The 20080-nt window shown below is 40.8% G+C and overlaps 1 protein-coding gene across 8 annotated transcripts in view; it reads left to right on the plus strand.

Annotated features, from left to right (window-relative positions):
- LOC134349198 (teneurin-2-like) overlaps positions 1-20080 on the plus strand; it is a 3136038-nt gene that overhangs the window by 2948102 nt on the left and 167856 nt on the right. For all 8 annotated transcript variants that reach the window (XM_063053178.1, XM_063053171.1, XM_063053173.1 and 5 more), the window contains one exon: positions 2754-2959. In XM_063053178.1, the coding sequence (XP_062909248.1) occupies positions 2754-2959 (206 nt within the window). The remainder of the gene's footprint in view (positions 1-2753; positions 2960-20080) is intronic.

Consider the following 20080-nt stretch of genomic DNA (forward strand, 5'->3'; position numbering starts at 1 on the left):
GCCTATCACCTCCCTCATGGTTCCGCCTCCTTCTACTACCCATTGTGTTTTCCCCTATTCCTTCTTCACCCTTCCTGCCTATCACCTCCCTGCCTCCCCTCCCCCACCCCTTTATCTTTCCCCTTACTGGTTTTTCACCTGGAACCTACCAGCCTTCTCCTTCCCACCCTCCCCCCACCTTCTTTATAGGGTCTCTGCCCCTTCGCTCTTCAGTCCTGACAAAGGGTTCCGGCCCGAAACGTTGACTGATCGTTTCCACGGATGCTGCCCGACCTGCTGAGTTCCTCCAGCGTGTTGTGAGTGTTGCTTTGACCCCAGCACCTGCAGAGTATTTTGTGTTTAGGAAAAGCATTGATTCATCTGACATTGGAGTCAGGGGCCTGGATGTATTTTGCAATTTTTTTTATTAATATGTTTTCTTTGGCATTTTGATAGGAATCTATACCATTGGTATTTTTGAGCCTGTGAGGAGAATGAGACAATTAAACACACAAATAACAAATCAGATTAGTACCCACAAAATGCACAACAAAATGCCTAACAGTCACAACAGGTCCTGTTGAAGGGTATCAGCCTGAAAAGTCAACATTTTACTCCTCTGCATAGATGCTGCCTGACCTGCTGAGTTCCTCTAGCATTTGGTTTGTGCTGCTCTGGATTTCCCGCATCTGCAGAATCTCTTGTGTTTGTGCTGGTGAAATAAGTTTTGTGAACAATAGCTACTGAAATGTTACTGGTGAGACCAGCCAATACATACACACCAAAACACTAGGTGAAGGTGCCAATGCACAACATACTCTGTGCTCAGATGCATTTTGATCTTGTGCTTTTAGACATGGTGTTTTAACACAATTAACTGTTCCAGCAATTGATTTCCTGAAGATATTGGGAATGTCTTCTCCTGAAAATAAATAACCCCGATACATGTGTATTCTAAACTGGCTCAGTAAATGTCCCATTTGTATTTGCGTTATCAATTCAACTGTACCAGAATTTTTCCAAATAGGTTTCCTTTATGTCCTTTCTAGCCTGTAATGAGGCAAGGATTTCCCCTGTCAGGTTTGATCCATATTGGTAAAAATCAAAAGAACCACAGATTCTGGAAATCTAAATAAATTCAGAAAAAGCTGAAAATACTTTGTTGGCCAAGCTGCATCTGCAGGAAGAGAAAGAAGCTTAGTGTTTCAGGTTGAAGACTGTTTTAGCTTTCACTTTATTATTGGTCATTAGAATGCTTATTTTCAGTCAGAGGGTAGCTGGTATCCCAATGTCAACCACTTAGTCTCCAAGTGTTAATCATTAGGAAATTAATGTTATATCTAACCTGGACCCAACATATTGATGCAGCTGCAAAGGAGGCACAACAGTGGCTATTTCTTTAGAAGTTTGAGAAAATTTGGTATGTCTCCTAAAACATGTGCAAATTTCTATACATGTACCATGGAGAGCAGTCTGACTGACTGCATCATTGTCTGGTATGGAGGGGGAGGGTGCTAGTGCACAGGATCAGAGTAAGATGCAGAGAGTTGTAAATTTAATCAGCTCCATCATGGGCACGAGCCTCCTTCGTATCCAGGACATCTTCAAGCAGCATTGCCTCAAAAAGGCGGCATCCATCATTGTGGACCCCCATCACCCAGGGCATCCCCTCTTCTCATTGCTACCATCAGGATGGAAGTACAGGAGTTTGAAGGCACACACTCAGTAATTCAGTAACAGCTTCTTCCCCTCTGCCATCTGATTTCTAAATGGACATTGAACCCATGAACACTACCTCACTTTTTTGTTATTTTTATTTTTCTGCGCTACTTTTGTAACTATTTAATTTAATATATATATTTACCATAACTCACAGTTTTTTTTCTATTATTATATATTGAATTGTACTGCTGCTGCAAAATTCATAACTTTCATGACAACTGCCGGTGAAACTAAACCTGATTCTGAATCTGAATTCACCTTTCCTTCTTTTCCTGATAGCCCAGTCGCCACATTCTCCAAAAATAGAATCTGTTGCTTCTCAAACCCTGGTTCAACATTTCATATTTTTTTATTTGAATACCCATACAATAGGGCTAAGAACATAGAACATAAAATAGTACAGCACAGTACAGGCCCTTCGGCCCACAATGTTGTGCCGACCCTTAAACCCTGCCTCCCATATAACCCCACCCCACCTTAAATTCCTCCATATACCTGTCTAATAGTCTCTTAAATTTAATAAATAATTATTAAATAAGGCAAGCTAAACACACCTGTACCTCCCCTCCTCTCCCCACATCGTCCAGGGGTTAAATTAGACACTCATTTTACACCCCACTCCACTGGCTGTAATGGAAGGAAAAATAGATCGGCCTGCAAGAAGGTGGACAAGTTAATCCCATCTGTTCCACAAGGTGAGTTAGTTTAATGCTAAACTCCTATTTATGTGGAATGATCCTGCATGATTGTGCTCTCTACATGAATCCTAACAATCAGAAGATGTATTTTCATTCCTCATTTCCAAACTCTGATTAATAGAGGCGATCACATCACATGAAAAAAAATAGCCTTATCAGACTATAATTCATCTTAATCTGCAAAATAGTTTGGATTTAGAAAGGAAAGTCAAGACAATAGAAAACCAAACTCTTGCTTTCCTGAGATGCAGCTGCCATAAAATGAGAAAGGCCATTGATGTGTTTTTCCTTGTTCTTACACTGTCTGTACACATGCTGAACTCTGCTCTGAGGTTCCTCTCTCTTCTTTTATAGGGACAGTTGCTATTAAAAATAGCAGCATTGATTTGGGAGATGTGGACATTGGTCGAAGAGTGTCACAGGAGGTGCCCCCAGCAGTGTTCTGGAGATCTCATTTATATATCGAACGACCGCAGTTCGTCAAATTCAACGTCTCTTTGGGGAAGGATGCACTTTTTGGCTTGTACATAAGGAAAGGCCTTAATCCTTCACACACTCAGGTAAAGATACTAATTCTTGTTTCAAATTTCTTATCTTACAATTTGTTCTGTTTAAGTAATCATTACAAAATGAAGTAAAGTGAAAATGGTAAGTTGAAATGAAAGGAGTGCTTGTTGTGAAGAAATAGCTTTCAAAGACAATAGTGAAGTAGGGACAGTGTGCAGTTTTGGCCACTCTGTGTAGACAGCCTGGATTCTACAGTGTTTGTATGAGGAGTGGCATATGATTCTCTGGTGACTGTGAGCAAGCGGAGGAACTTTCAGGGACCATTTGTTCTTATGGTGTCCGTATAAAAGGGGCATTTGGGTCTGTGGACATTATATGAGGAACATATTTAGTTGGACAGAACTGTGAGGGCCACGTAGTTCTGAGAGGATTGTATCAGGAAGTCACTTGCTTCTCTGGGAACTGTGTGGGAAGGGCATTTGTTTCCATAGGAACCGTAAGGGAGTACTGTTCTTTGGGGAGGCCCGTAATTTCATGGAACTTTATGAGGGGAGGGATAGTTTTTTCCGAGGAATCTGTGAAGAAGGCCTTTAGGTCTGTGGGGTCAGTGTTGGAACACAATTATGCTGAAACTCCGTCAGAAGAATATTTAGTCCTTCGGAGATTATGTGGAAAGTGCACAATGTTTAATGGGATGTATTTGGGGAGAACACTTTGTTCTGTTGGGACTATTTGGGGCTCTCATTTAGTGCTGCACCAATATGATAAGGAACGTACTTCCCACACCAGGATAATATTGAAATTTGGAGTGAGGTTGAGAAGCAGATTCACTTCTCTAGTCAGTATTAGAAGGGAAGTAACAAGGAGTGCACCATGTTTGAGGATACTAATGTCAGAACAAAAAAAAACATGGAACATAGAACATAAAATAGTACAGCACAGAGCATAGAACCGTAGCATTACCATTTGTGTGTGCGGATATTCACTTGCCTCCGGTGAAAATGTTAAGAGCCATCTTGGGATGGGTGTGACAAGTATGGGAATGATGATGAGCATTAAGCAGTAGCTCCCAGGACAATTGCATGATGTGTGTGTTTGCAGTGGGGCACTAATAACGAGATGATTGCTGTCATGGGAACAGCAATAAGCTGCGCATTTGTTGCACTCAGAACACCTACAAGGTGCACTTGCTATTGCAACTTGCTGCCCTTAGGACTGTCAGGAACCACTTACTTGGAAGCGTGGGAATAGCAATGAGGCAGATGCTTCCTGACAGACAGGTGCCAAATGGAAGCTGCAGCACTTCGCCAGGAAAAGACAAGTGCCCAGTCACTTCGATTGCTGTTCTATTCAACTTTAAAAAGGAAACAAACTACCATTTACAATGATATTCTGGCATTATTGCATGAATAAAAGAGGGAGACTTCAAATGCATGAGCCTCGCACACTATAAATGAGACCTGACAGGACGACTCATTACGTACAACTAATGTCTTGCTGTTCTGCGCCACAGAATCTCAATCCTGAAAACTGTTATAAATCTAGTTGATTGCTTGAAATTGCTGCATTCCGTTGATCGCTATAGATTGAGATTTCATTGAGGTTCCTCTTACTTACACGTTTCAACAAGTAATGAGGCTGTCAGCCCAAGGAGTGATTTCTAAACACAAGGCGTGAGGCAGAAACACAACGCGGTAACTCAGAAAATAACACAAAGAGGTTTGTCCATTTTCTAAATTAGAATATGAAGATTTTGCACTAGTATGACATCTATCACAAATTCTGACCATCTCAAAGTACTTAACTGCTAATGAGGTATGTTTAAAAGTGTAGAAAAGCCAACCTCTGATTAGTACGCAGCATACTCTCATAAACATCACTATGCAGCATAAACAACCTTGTGCTAATGACTAGATAATATGTGTTAAGCACTGTGTATCTGCAAAATACAGTACTATGCAAAAGTATTGGGCACATGTTTATATCCAGGGTGCCTAAGACTTTTGCACGGTATTGTAGTACTTTTATGTATTGCACAAAATATATATTTCATGACATATGTAAGTATTGATAAAGCTGATTCTGATATGGATCTCTGTTGTGGACTGAGAGTGGGAAAGGGTCAGGGAGATGGGAATCGTGGGTAAGAAATGGGGAAGGGAGAGGGAAGGGAGCAGGAAGCACCAGAGAGACATTCTGTAATGAACAATAAACAAATTGTTTGGGAATAAATGACCTTGCCTAATGTCTCAGGGCTGGGCGTCTCTGTGCCCACGCCAACCCCCGCTCCGGCACTCCTCTGCCATCTGTCCCATGCCATTCCCATGGAGCTCCGCTCTCGCCATTCCAAACATTCTTTGTTCCCGTCAGATTTGCAAAATTGCTCTCTGTTCAATGTTGACAAATACAGTACTGTGCAAAAGGATTAGGCACCCTAGCTATATATATGTGCCTAGGACTTTTGCACAGTTCTGTAGGCAGCTTCATGGTTTAGCATGTGATATTTTTTCTCCTCAATTTCCTTGCTTGACCCACAGACATATACGCACACACTTACACTCACCCACGCTCTCTCACACACTCACACTCACACTTCCCTATTTCCCTCCCAGTATCCATGAAGCTCTGACTCATACTGAATTGCAGTAGGTTCATGTTGATGCTGACATTACCAGGTTGCTGCCTGGATTGGAAGGCATGTCTTATGAGGATAGGTTGAGTTAGTTAGGATTTTTCTTTCTGAAGCGAAGGAGGATGAGAGGAGACTTAATAGAGACATACGAGATGAAAAACTTTCAATGAAAAGAGACAGAGATCTCTTTGAAACCCATCAAGAAGTGAAAGGCCTAGATAGAGTGGACATGGAGAGGATGCTTCCTATATTTTGGGAATCTAGGAGTAGAGGGTGCAGCTTTGGAATAGAAGGATGTCCATTTAGAAAAAAGATGAGGAGGAATTTCTTCAGCTAGAAGATAGTGAATCAGTGGAATTCATTGTGACAGGAGGCTGTGGAGGTCAAGCCACTGGGTATATTTAAAGCAGAGGTTGCCAGAGGTTCTTGATTTGTAAAGGCATCAAAGGTTACGAGGAGAAGACAGAAGAAGGGGTTTGAGATGGATAATAAATCAGCTGTAACGGAATGGCAGAGCACACTATATGAACCAAATGGCCTCATTCTGCTCCTATGTCTTATGGACTTACGGACTTTTTCCCTGGGTGGAAATTACTAGTACATGGGGGCATAATTTTCAGGTGATTGCAGAGAAGTATAGGGAGGATTATAAGGTATGTTTTCCACACAGAGAGTCTAAAGTGCATGGAACTCCCTGTAAGGGGTAGTTGTCAGGGGATCAGAGGTGGGGGAGTGTCAGCAACTTTAGATTGCTTAGCATCATCATTTCAGAGGATCTGTCCTGGATCCTGCATGTTAAGTGCCATTATAAAGAAAGCATGGCATTCTTAGAAGATTGTGAAGAGATGGTGCATCATCCAAAACTTTGACAAACTTCCATAGATGCACAATGACTGGTTGCATCTTAGCCTGTTTGGAAAGACAAGTGTCCTTGAATGAAAAATCTACAAAAAGTTGTGGCTACAGCCCTTCCCACTATTGAGCACATCTACAAGGAGTGCTGTCGCAAGAAAGCAGCATCCATCATTAAGGACCTCCATCTTCCAGGCCATGCTTTCTTCTCATTGCTGCCATCGGGAAGAAGGTATTGGAGCCTCAGGACCCACACCACAAGGTTCAAGAACAATTTTATTACCCCTCAAATATCATGCTCTTGAACCAGAGGTGATAACTTCACTCACCCCAACACTAAATTGTTCCCACAACCTATAGACTCACTTTAAAGGATTCTTTATCTCATGTTCTTGATATTTATTGCTTATTTATTTATTATTATTATTATTATTTCTTTACATATTTGCATGGTCTGTTGTCATTTGCACAGTGGTTGTTTGTTTTGTGTGGTTTTTCATTGACTCTGTTGTGTGAATTTGTATTTATATTCAATGTCCACAAGAAGATGAATCTCAGGCAAGTATATGGTGACATTTGAGTACTTTGATAATAAATTTACTTTGAAGTTTGAACTTTATTGAGCAGCCACATTTGGGGCATTAAAGAAACTTACCTAGGTACATAGATGATATAAGAATTGAGGGTTATGTATGAGTAAAAGTTTAGATTGATCTTAGAGTAGGTTCAAAGTTCAACACAATATTTTGGGCCAAAGGGCCTGTATTGTGCTGTAATGTTCTATGTTCTAGCACATTATCAGTTTTCTTACCTTTCTGCGAACAAATTAGTTCATTTTTTAGTTCATCAGTGCACTATGGATGAACGTATGTGAGTGTGGGCTTCGAGAATGAACACTCAGAGCCCATTACCTTATGTGGGCCTTTGCATTTGAGCCTTATTTTGATGTCACACAACATCTGCGCTTGCACTTCCTATGATTCTTGGGGAAAAGCCCAATACATCACATAACAACAGAGTAAAAGTAGGCATAGCCAAAGTAAACAACCTGTTCTCTTTATCCATTGATTTCTATTAAACAAACTCCATCAAAGTAATATGTCTTGAGAGAGCCTGTGAAAACCTGAGCCCAAAATCAATTCTTGCAGCGATTATGCCCACGGTGAATTTATGAGCCTGTTCCATTTTAAGCCTGATGTAGCTATTTCACTGGTGCTCTTTGCTTGCACAGAAAGATTTTAACACAGAACTTCAATCCAAGGTACATAACAGGAGTGCAATTAGACACAATAGGGCATGGAGTCAGAGAGAAAATTGTTAGAATTAGTGACCAAACACCTAGCAAAGATATATAGTTATGAGATGCTCTCATGGATTCTTGCTACATGTGACATCTGTTACCAGTCTTCAATGTTAAATATTAGCTGATTGGTAGCAGCCTTGGGAATAAATACAAATGTACAAAAAGTCTCTTAAAGCCTGCACCTCGATTTAGTAAGATCACAAATTGAACCATAACTTTGTGTTCCCATTACTCCTGGTAACCTTTCAACCACTTGCTTTTCAAGAATATCTCTACATTTGCCTTAAAGGAATGCCAAAACAAAATGCTCTTTGAAGGAGAGTTTCAAACGCAGTGAAAAAGGTTCAGCTAACTTCTGTGTTAAATATGTGACTGCTCATGTTTAAACAGGGATCACCAGTTGCAGACTTGCTCACAAGAAGAAACATTCACTCTTATCCACCCTCATGACACACGTCAGGATCTGATGCACTTTGGTCATTCCAGCAGACCAAGCTTGCCCCATCCTTCCTCATAAGTTAACCAAGACATACCAGGTATCAGACTAGTACACCTTTGCTGAACTTTTTCCAATACAATTACATCCTTCCTTTAATGAGGAGACCATCCCTGCACACAGGGATTGCAGATCTGGTCTGAATGCCTCATAATAAGTGAAGTATAAACTGATACTTTTGTAAACTGTTCCCCTTGTGGCATTCCATGAATGAATGATATTTATTATCCGTGTTCTCTCCTCTTCTGTGAGGATACCCAGAAACTCTGCATTTCAGAAGTCCTCAATCTCTCATCATTTAGATTTAATGCTTTTCTTTTATTTTTTTCCAAGTTCAAAGTAAATTTATTGTCAAAGTACGTATATGTCACCATATACAACTCTGAGATTCATGTTCTTGCTGCCATACACAGAATTGCCAAGAAACACAACAGAATTAATGAAAGACTGCCCCCAACAGGATAGACAAACAACTAATGTGCAAAAGACAACAAATTGTGCAAATACAAAAGAAAAAGATAATAATATCATCCAGTAGCACTTACATCTACTGTGATAAATGCTTTGAGAGGCTGATGATGAAACTTATCAACTCCTGCCTGAGAAGCAACTTGGATCCACCCCAATTTGCCTACCGTCACAACAGGTTAACAGCAGATGCCATCTCACTGGCTCTTCACTCAACCCTGGAACATCTGGACAGCAAAGATCCATACATCGGGCTCTTCTTTGACAACAGCTCAGTATTCAATACTATCATTCCCATCAAATCTAATCGATAAACTTTAAGTCCTATGCCTCAATATCTCCACGAGCAACTGGATCATCGATTTCCTCACTTGAGGGCTAGTTCATGAGGACTAGCTCATGAGTCTTTGGTTTCCTCCTCCTGAAGTCATTAATCAGCTCACTGGTCTTGGTGACATTGAGTGAGAGGCTTGATGTAGAATGAAAGAGAAAGACTCTGGAGACAAGGAATGTGTGATATACTGTATTATTAATTTCTAGTTTTTATCCAACAATGGATAAAATGGGTCTAAATTCTTTCCCAAAGCACCTGTCTCATTCTTCTAATTGTGCAGTAATATTTAACCTTCCATTGTTAACATATGAGAAATGTAGTAATCACATATGGGTGACGGGGTGGAGATACGTCTCTACCAAAGGAGATGTAAGACACTCCTTCCCTCTGCTAGCCTGCAGGTCACCCTTGGGAAAGGCATAACACCTGCTTAGACCTCCAATCAGGGTCATATGGAGCCATGGGAGCAGGTGGTGGATGGTCATATGAGCAACTAATGCAAATCACAAGTCCTGGTTATGTGACTTCTGATCCCAGGCATAGAATCTCTAAGGACTATTGATAATGGTGAGTCCTGACCCGAAACGTCGACTATACCTCTTCCTAGAGATGCTGCCTGGCCTGCTGCATTCACCAGCAACTTTGATGTGTGTTGCTTGAATTTCCAGCATCTGCAGAATTCCTTGTGTTTACGTTGATAATGGTGAGGTCACCTGTCTTGTAAAGGCACAGCCCAGAAGAAGGCAATGGCAAACCACTTCTGTAGAGAAATTTCGCAAGAATAATGTTGGTCATGGAGAGACCATGATCATCCACGACATATGACACAGTACATAATGATGATGAAAAGTAATCATATTAAACTAATGGTTGATAGATAGGATAAATTTATATTTCACACAACTTTTGTTCATCATTCACCTATTTTACCAATCTACACTGCATCAAATAGAAATATCTGAAGTGAGTGCACTAGAGCCAAGCATTCCTATAAATGGACCGTAGGCCTGCTAAACCCTACGACATATTGCTCATTCTCTTGTTGTAAATTCCCCTGCATCATTTTCTTTTGTCAAAGTTAATGCATAACTGTATCCATCAATTTCCATCCCCTCTAGCTGTTGCTTACTGCCTCTGGGCAAATGCAATATTTGGCTGAAAGATGATGAGAGATTTGAAAAGGTTATGACGAGTAGCTGCAAAATGGATTGTAGAAGCAAATAAACATTATACATTTTCATCACAGTGTGACAAATTGGTTGGAGCATTGAGGTATCTCACTTAACTGCTGTGGACCTCCTAATAACTAAGAAAATCCTGTGATTTGGTGTAATGGGGATTTTTTTATTTATGGAATAAATTGATTGCCAGATAAGAAAAGGTTATAAGTTCAGTTTTATTTGTCATATGTACATAGAAACATCAAAAAAATACAGTTAAATGTGTTATGTCAACGACCAACAAAGTCCGAGGATGCGCAGGGGGCACCTACGAGGGGTGATTGATAAGTTTGTAGCTTAAGGTAGAAGGATTTTAGAAAACTTAGCACATTTATTTTTCTTTCTCAATATTTTTATTGATATTAGATGAATTGCATGAATATGAACACAAAATTCATAAGGATACAAGTAAATAATAGGAATTACATTTAAATCACAGTAATATGATCACAGTATCCCATATTCCAAATCAATCATGTATAAAAAAAGATTGAATTATGAAATGAAATAAAATAAAATAATTATATTTCATTTTTAAAAATCCACCCCCACTACCAAAATGAGCTGGTTGGTTAAAAAAAAGAAGGAAAAAGAAAAATACCTTACCATATGATATTATAATAATAATGCCTCAGATCCATACTTTAATAACAGTTCAAAAATTATAAAAATAATTCAGAAAAGGTCCCCATAACATTAGAAAGTCATGCAACACACATCAAAGTTGCTGGTGAACGCAGCAGGCCAAGCAGCATCTATAGGAAGAGGCGCAGTCGACGTTTCAGGCCGAGACCCTTCGAGGGATATCCCTCCCCCTCCTGTCTTCTCCTATCATTTTGCATCTCCCCCTCCCCCTCCAGCTTTCAAATCCCTTACTCACTCTTCCTTCAGTTAGTCCTGACGAAGGGTCTCGGCCTGAAACGTCGACTGCGCCTCTTCCTATAGATGCTGCTTGGCCTGCTGCATTCACCAGCAACTTTGATGTATGTTGCTTGAATTTCCAGCATCTGCAGAATTCCTGTTGTTTGCATTAGAAAGTCATGTTTAGAATCAGAAATGAAACAATGAATCTTCTCTAGATCAAGGCACAACATAATGTCAGATAGCCATTGAACATGAGTGGGCGGGGTGGCCTCCTTCCACTTGAGCAAGATCATTCTCCTGGATATAAGAGACATAAAGGCCAATACCTGCAAATTAGATGGCTTCAGTTTTGTTGCACTATCCTCAACAATAGCAAACACAGCAGTCAAAGGATTGGGCTTAAAGCTGACATTGAAAAGTGCAGAAAAAGATTGAAATTCATCTTTCCAGAATTTTTCAAGTTTCGGACATGTCCAAAACATATGAATTAGTTTGGCCACTCCATTAGTACACCCATCACAGTAAGGGGAAATATCTGCGTAGAAACGGAAAGCTTGTCTTTAGACATATGAACTCTATGTACCACTTTGAATTGTAATAAAGAATGACAAGCACATAATGATGAAGAATTAATCAATTTTAAAATAATCTTCTAGCTCTCTTCAGATATGAAAATCTGTAAATCCTTTTCCCAATATCCTTTAATTTTATCTAAAGAGGCCTTTTTCAGTCCCAACAGTAGGCCATAAATGTAAGATATTGAACTGTTATCAAAGGGTTTCAGATTAAAAATTGTATCTATTATATTCTTATCTGGACTTGTAAGAAATGTAAGTAATTGAGATCTTAAAAAATCTCTAATCTGTAAGTATCGAAAAAGTGAGTGTCGGAAAGGTTAAATTTCGTTGAAAGTTGCACAAAAGAACAGAGATTTCCTCCGTCAAACAAATCCTGAAATCGTTTGATACCCAATCTATCCCATTTTTTAAAAGATAAGTCAATTAAAGATGATTTAAAAGCACAATTAGAAAATATGGGACTTGAGAGGGAGAATCTCAATAAACCAAAATGTTTTCTAAACTGTAACCAAATCCTCAATGTATGTTTAACCACCACATTGTCAATTAGTTTATTTAAAGATAAAGGAAGCAAGGATCCAAGTAAAGAAATAATGGAAAATTTTGTAACAGAGTTGACTTCCAAAGAAACCCATGTGGGGCAATTCTCATGGTTAATGTAATATATCCAGAACATAATATTACGTATATTAGCTGCCCAATAATATAACCTAAAATTGGGTAAGACAAATCCTCCGTTCTGTTTGGTTTTTTGAAGGTGAGCTTAATTATACAAGGGTTTTTATTCTTCCATATATAGGAAGAAAGAATTGAATCCAAAGAGTCAAAAAAAGATTTAGGAATAAAAACAGGCACAGCTTGAAAAAGGTATATAAATTTAGGTAAGATATTCATTTTAATAGAATTGATTCGGCCAATCAGTGATAAAGAGAGAGGTGACCAATTAGAAAGTGCTTTTTTTAACATAATTCAATAAACTTTAAAAACTTTGCTTAAATAAATCTTTATAATTCTTAGTAATTGTTACTCCTAAATACGTAAATTGTTTTCTTAAAATTTTAAAAGTAAGGTTAATATCAGTTGGTATTAAATTGTTTAAAGGAAACAGTTCACACTTCTGTAAATTTAATTTATATCCTGAGAACTGACATAGTCCCCTCCTACATTTACACACTTAGTCCAGCGGTCGTGGAACATACGGATCTTGGACCTCCAGAAAGTGTCCACAGCATGGGTGATTGATAAGTTTGTGGCCTAAGGCAGAAGGAGATGAGTTATACAGATCTCTTTGCATGCACATGCAGTTCAACTCTTAGAGTGATTATGCAGAAAGTTTGAGGTTAATAACTCATCAGGGGTGATTGATAAGGTTGTGGCCTAAGGCAGAAGGAGATGAGTTATTAACTTCAAACTTTCTGCATAATTACTCAAAGAATTGACCTGCATGTGCATGCCCACAATTTACCAATGTATGTCTTTGGATTGTGGGGGGAAACTGGAGCACCCAGAGGAAACCCACGCAATCACGGGGAGAACGTACAAATTCCTTACAGACAGCAGCAGGAAATTGAACCCCTGTCGTTGACACTATAAAGCAATGCGTTAACTGCTATACTACCATGCTGTTAAGTGTTTCCTTATACTGTACTGGAATCCATAAATAAGGCAGTCACTAATTAATCCAATAAAGAACTCAAGTTTTTACTGATATGTTGATGAGATAGTGGAATTGGCTGCAAGGAGTGCTTGAGGTAATTAGCATAAATGTGATCAAAGAGTATCTAGGAAAGCAAAAGAAACAGCAGCAGCAGGCTTTATCCATAGGAGTGCAACATACTAATAATATTATGTGGAGCATAAACACCAGAATAAGTCTGTAGTTAATTTTGTAAAGGTTCCACATACAATCCTATATCTCTGTTGGCCAAATAAAATTTAACCACGACTTAGAGGTGGCTCCCTTGCATTCTGCCTGTGAAGGCTGTTTGTTCAAATTATCTCTCCAGAAAAATAAATTAAACATACTCTGCAATGCAGTCCTGCAACATCAGATGTACTGTCTTTCAAATGAGACTTCATTAAGCCATGCACTCATTTGCTCATTGGAAAGAATGTTGGAAGATCCAGTTTAGAGAGAAAGGAGTTCTCCCTGAAGTCCTGGCCAATACTTAACCCTGAGCGAACATGACAAAACTAATTATCTAGTTATTATCACATTCCTGTTTGTGGGCCCTTGTTATGTGCAAATTGGTTGCTACTTCTTATGCAGCACAACAGTCTGAACACTTCAAAATTCATACAATGTTTTGTGACAATCTGAGGTCTATAAAGGTTGTATATCAATAGAAGTATTTTCCTTCCTGGTTTTAATCTCTGCAAATGGCAGTAGAGCTGGTGGGAATGTCATCATTACACTTGCATTTTAATTTTTCCTTTGGTATCCCTTTGGATTTCCTTAACTGTGTTTCTAATTATTGTTCAGCACACTGATGTATTATGTAAAATTTAGAAATTATCTTTGCAAATGATTAATAGGGTGGGTATTTTTCTAGGGGTCGAGATGGCTTCAGCTATTGTAAGAGGAAAACTTGTAGTTATCATCTGAAGTCTATGATTGAATAATAGCTTCACAGAAAATTTGTGTCACATGTCACTTTTGTAATGAATACTAATAGGTTGAATAAAATATAAAGGGTGCTGTTGCATTCAATAAAAGCAAGAAATTCAATTGTATTTCACATTGGTAGAGAACAATACATTGATAAGATCTGCAGGAAGCTCCCATTATTTTGTATTATCGGGGGTTAGCTAGGCACAATTGGTAACTATAGGTCGCTCCCGAATTATGTGCACTACTACATATGAACAAGCACCCATAATAGTATTAAATTCAAAAGTCCAACATGCATGTTTTTGTTGTTTTTTTATGAACAGCAGAATTAGTTTCATCTCTCTCTATTGCCACCTTCAGTACTTTTTATTTCTTAGGCTTGTGTGCTTTTGATGCTATTCAGTACAATACTGTGGAGGTTGGTTACAGTATCAAGTTAGTTTCATCTATTTTCTCACTTGTGGACAAAGTTGACCCATGGATATCTGTTTAATAGTCATAGTCATACTTTATTGATCCCGTGGGAAATTGGTTGTTGTTACAGTTGCACCATAAATAATTAAATAGTAATAAAACCATAAATAATTAAATAGTAATATGTAAATTATGCCAGATGGAAATAAGTACAGGACCAGCCTATTGGCTCAGGGTGTCTGACCCTCCAAGGGAGGAGTTGTAAAGTTTGATGGCCACAGGCAGGAATGACTTCCTGTGACGCTCAGTGTTGCATCTCGGTGGAATGAGTCTCTGGCTGAATGTACTCCTGTGCCCACCCAGTACATTATGTAGTGGATGGGAGACATTGTCCAAGATGGCATGCAACTTGGACAGCATCCTCTTTTCAGACACCACCGTGAGAGAGTCCAGTTCCATCCCCACAACGTCACTGACCTTACAAATGAGTTTGTTGATTCTGTTGGTGTCTGCTACCCTCAGCCTGCTGCCCCACCACACAACAGCAAACATGATAGCACTGGCCACCACAGACTCGCAGAACATCCTCAGCATCGTCCGACAGATGTTAAAGGACCTCAGTCTCCTTAGGAAATAGAGACGGCTCTGACCCTTCTTCTAGACAGCCTCAGTGTTCTTTGACCAGTCCAGTTTATTGTCAATTCGTATCCACAGGTATTTGTAATCCTCCACAATATCCACACTGACCCCCTGGATGGAAACAGGGGTCACCGGTGCCTTAGCCCTCCTCAGGTCCAAGCTCCTTAGTCTTTTTCACATTAAGCTGCAGATAATTCTGCTCACACCATGTAACAAAGTTTCCTTCCATAGCCGTGTACTCAGCCTCATCTCCCTTGCTGATGCATCCAACTATGGCAGAGTCATCAGAAAACTTCTGAAGATGGCAAGACTCTGTGCAGTAATGGAACTTGCTCATTACCTGTGGTTAGCCTGTAATTTTCTTTTTAAACAGACATTGTAGATATCAAGTTTGGTTTGAAAACACTTTCATGACGCATCTTGAAATGTTTATTTTTTGAGAATAAATGTGCTATATAAATGTAAGCAACATACACCAAAGTTGCTGGTGAACGCAGCAGGCCAAGCAGCATCTATAGGAAGAGGCGCAGTCGACGTTTCAGGCCGAGACCCTTCGTCAGGACTAACCACCATTCAGAGCCCCAAACAGTCCTTCCAGGTGAGGCATCACTTCACCTGTGAGTCGACTGGGGTGATATACTGCGTCCGGTGCTCCCGATGTGGCCTTTTATATATTGGTGAGACCCGACGCAGACTGGGAGACCACTTTGCTGAACATCTACGCTCTGTCCGCCAGAGAAAGCAGGATCTCCCAGTGGCCACACATTTTAATTCCACATCCCATTCCCATTCTGACATGTCTATCCACGGCCTCCTCTACTGTAAAGATGAAGCCACACTCGGGTTGGAGGAACAACACCTTATATTCCGTCTGGGTAGCCTCCAACCTGATGGCATGAACATCGACTTCTCTAACTTCCGCTAAGGCCCCATCTCCCCCTCGTACCCCATCTGTTACTCATTTTTATGCACACATTCTTTCTCTCACTCTCCTTTTTCTCCCTCTGTCCCTCTGAATATACCTCTTGCCCATCCTCTGGGTCACCCCCCCCTTGTCTTTCTTCCCTGTCCCATGATCCTCTCGTATCCCCTTTTGCCTATCACCTGTCCAGCTCTCGGCTCTATCCCTCCCCCTCCTGTCTTCTCCTATCATTTTGCATCTCCCCCTCCCCCTCCAGCTTTCAAATCCCTTACTCCCTCTTCCTTCAGTTAGTCCTGACGAAGGGTCTTGGCCTGAAACGTCGACTGCGCCTCTTCCTATAGATGCTGCTTGGCCTGCTGCGTTCACCAGCAACTTTGATGTATGTTGCTTGAATTTCCAGCATCTGCAGAATTCCTGTTGTTTGTATATAGATGTAAATTGTTCAGAGCTAACTTCATGGCATCCATACGATCAAGGCTGTTATTCAGTGTAATGATGATATAAACTATGTACTTTTCAAAGATAAAGATAACAAGATAAAAATGTACGGCCTCCCCTATATCAGTGAGACCAAATGTAGATTGAAGGACCACTTCATCGAGCACCTTCGCTCCGCCTGCCACAAAAAGCAGGATCTCCTGGTTGCCACTCATTCCAATGCATCTTTCATTTCTAATTCTGACATGTTGATCCATGGCATCCACTCTTGTCACGATGAGGCCACACTCAGGTTGGAGGAGCAACATCTCGTATTCTGTCTAGGTAGCCTCCAAGCCTGTAGCATGAAAGTTGATTTCTCTCACTTCCAGTAGTTTTTCCCCTCTCCCTCTTCTCTCTTTTTCCATTGCCCATTCAGGTTCCCCTCTCACCCCTACTCTTCTCTTCACTTGGCCATCTGCCTCCTCTGATGCCCCTTTCTCTTCCCGTTATTCCATGATCCACTGTCCTCTTCTCTTAGACTCCCTTCTTCAGCCCCTTACCACTTTGACATCATCTCCCAGCTTCTGACTTCACCTACCCCTCCTCCACCCACCCACTCACCTAGATTCACCTATCACCTATCAGCTTATGCACATTCCACTCACCCCACCTTCTGATTCTGGCTTCTTCCCCCCTCCTTTCCAGTCCTGATGAAGGGTCTTGGCCTGAAACATTGCTGTTTATTCCCCTCCTTAGATGCTGCCTTACCTGCAGAATTTCTCCAGTATTTTGCGTATGTTTTTCAGAGACACATTTATTTCCAATTCGGACATTATTCAGTCAACATTATGGAAGTTTCTTGGTTGTTTTGTGTCATACTGTCCATTTATATGTTCTGGCTGTGCTAACCATCCACCATGTTTGCACATTAATGGTATGAAGGGTGTGATAAAACAATAAACTGGATCTGTCCAGATCTGGCCCACTGCCCAATCTTGCTACTTGTGGTGCCCACCCGCTGATCCTTACTGGTTCTGACCATGAAGAAGCAACAGAGAGGATATTTCCTACAAGGTGGAGTGGGCTCCATACTGAATGTTTGCCTCAGATAGGTGGAAACATTTATAAACCATTCAGATTGAAATAACAAAAAATTATAACTAACAAAGGAAGTACAAACCCAAAAAATTTTAATTAGAAACATGGTAGAGCATTGGCTTATCAGCAGGAGGCAAAGAGTGGAAATAAAGGGAGCCTTTTCTGGTTGGCTGCTAGTGATTTGTGGTCCTCTGCCTGGGTCTGTGTTGGGACCACTTCTTTTTACCTTATATGTCAATGATTTGGATGACAGAATTGATAGCTTTGTGGCCAAGTGTAGGATGATTCAAAGATAGGTGGAGGGGCAGATAGTGTTGAGGAATCAGGGAGTCTGCAGGAGGACTTAGACAGATTAGGAGAATGGGCAAAGAAGTGACAGATGAATACAGTGTCAGGAAGTGTATGGTCATGCACTTTGGTAGAAGAAATAAAAGTGTAGACTATTTTTGAAATGGAGAGAGAATTAAAAAATCCAAGGTGCAAAGGGACTTAGGAGTCCTTGTGCAGGATTCCCTAAAGGTTAATTTGCAGGTTGAGTCAGTGGTAAGGAAGGCAAATTCCTTACTGCAAAGGTAAGTGTTGATTTTGAGAGGACTAGAATTTCAAAGGAAGGATGTAATGTTGAGGCTTTATTGTAGACTGCTAAGGCCTCACTTGGGGTATTGTGAGCAGTTTTGGATCTCTTATCTAAGAAAGGATGTGCAGACATTAGAGAGGAGGTTCAGAGGAGGTTCACGAGAATGATTCCGGGAATGAAAGCGTTACCATTTGAAGACCAACTGATGGATCTGGGCCTGTACTCACTTGAATTCAGAAGAATGAGGAGAGTGATCCTATCGAAACCTATGAATGTTGAAAGGCCTTGAGAGAGTGGATGTGGAGAGGAGGTTTCCTGTCATGGGGGAGTCTAGGACCAGAGGGCACAACCTCAGAACAGATGGATGTCCATTTAGAATGTAGATGAGGATTTATTTCTTCAGCCAGAGAGTGATGAATCAGTGGAATTTGTTGCCACAAGTGACTGTGATGCCAAGTCATTGGGTATTTGTCTCCCATCCACTACATAATATACTGGTTGAGCACAGGAGTACATTCAGCCAGAGACTCATTCCACCGAGATGCAACACAGAGCGTTAAAGGAAGTCATTCCTGCCTGTGGCCATCAAACTTTACAACTCCTCCCTGGGAGGGTCAGACACCCTGAGCCAATAGGCTGGTCCTGTACTTATTTCCATCTGGCATAATTTACATATTACTATTTAATTATTTATGGTTTTATTACTATTTAATTATTTATGGTGCAACTGTAGCGAAAACCAATTTCCCCCGGGATCAATAAAGTATGACTATGACTATTTTTAAAGCATAGGTTGATCGGTTCTTGATTGATCAGGGCATGAAGGGTTACAGAAAGAAGGCAGGAGATTGGGGCTTAGAGGGAAATGGATCGGACATGATGAAATGGCAGTGCAGACTCTATAGGCCAAGTGGCCTAATTCTGCTCATATACCTTATGATCTTAAACACAATAAAATACAAGCAAATATTGAAGAGGCACTGAAATAAAACTCCCTTGCTTTGTAGGAGGGTGTCTTCATTCACATGACACAACCAGCTCTAGTGTGGAGTGAGCACGGGGGCCCCCCAGGGCTGTGTGCTCAGTCCACTGCTGTTCACCCTGCTGACCCACGACTGTGCTGCAACACACAGCCCGAACCACATTATCAAGTTCGCCGATGACACGACTGTGGTGGGTCTCATCAGCAAGAACGATGAGTCAGCATACAGAGAGGAGGTGCAGCAGCTAATGGACTGTTGCAGAGCCAACAATCCGTCTCTGAATGTGAACAAAACAAAAGAGATGGTTGTTGACTTCAGGAGGACATGGAGCGACCACTCTCTGCTGAACATCAACGACTTCTCCGTAGAGATCGTTAAGAGCACCAAATTTCTTGGTGTTCACCTGGCGGAGAATCTCACCTGGTCCCTCAACACCAGCTCCATAGCAAAGAAAGCACAGCAGCATCTCTACTTTCTGCAAAGGCTGAAACAAGTCCATCTTCCACCAACCCCCATCCTCACCACATTCTACAGAGGTTGTATTGAGAGCATCCTGAGCAGCTGCATCACTGCCTGGTTCAGAAATTGCACCATCTTGGATCGCAAGACCCTGCAGCGGAGGGTCAGCTGAGAAGATCATCAGGGTCTCTCTTCCCACCATTACAGACATTTACACAACACACTGCATCCGTAAAGCAAACAGCATTATGAAGGACCTCATGCACCCCTCATACAAACTCTTCTCCCTCCTGCCATCTGGCAA

The sequence above is a fragment of the Mobula hypostoma genome, chromosome 7 (genome assembly GCF_963921235.1).
Source record: "Mobula hypostoma chromosome 7, sMobHyp1.1, whole genome shotgun sequence".
Taxonomy (NCBI): Eukaryota; Metazoa; Chordata; class Chondrichthyes; order Myliobatiformes; family Myliobatidae; genus Mobula; species Mobula hypostoma.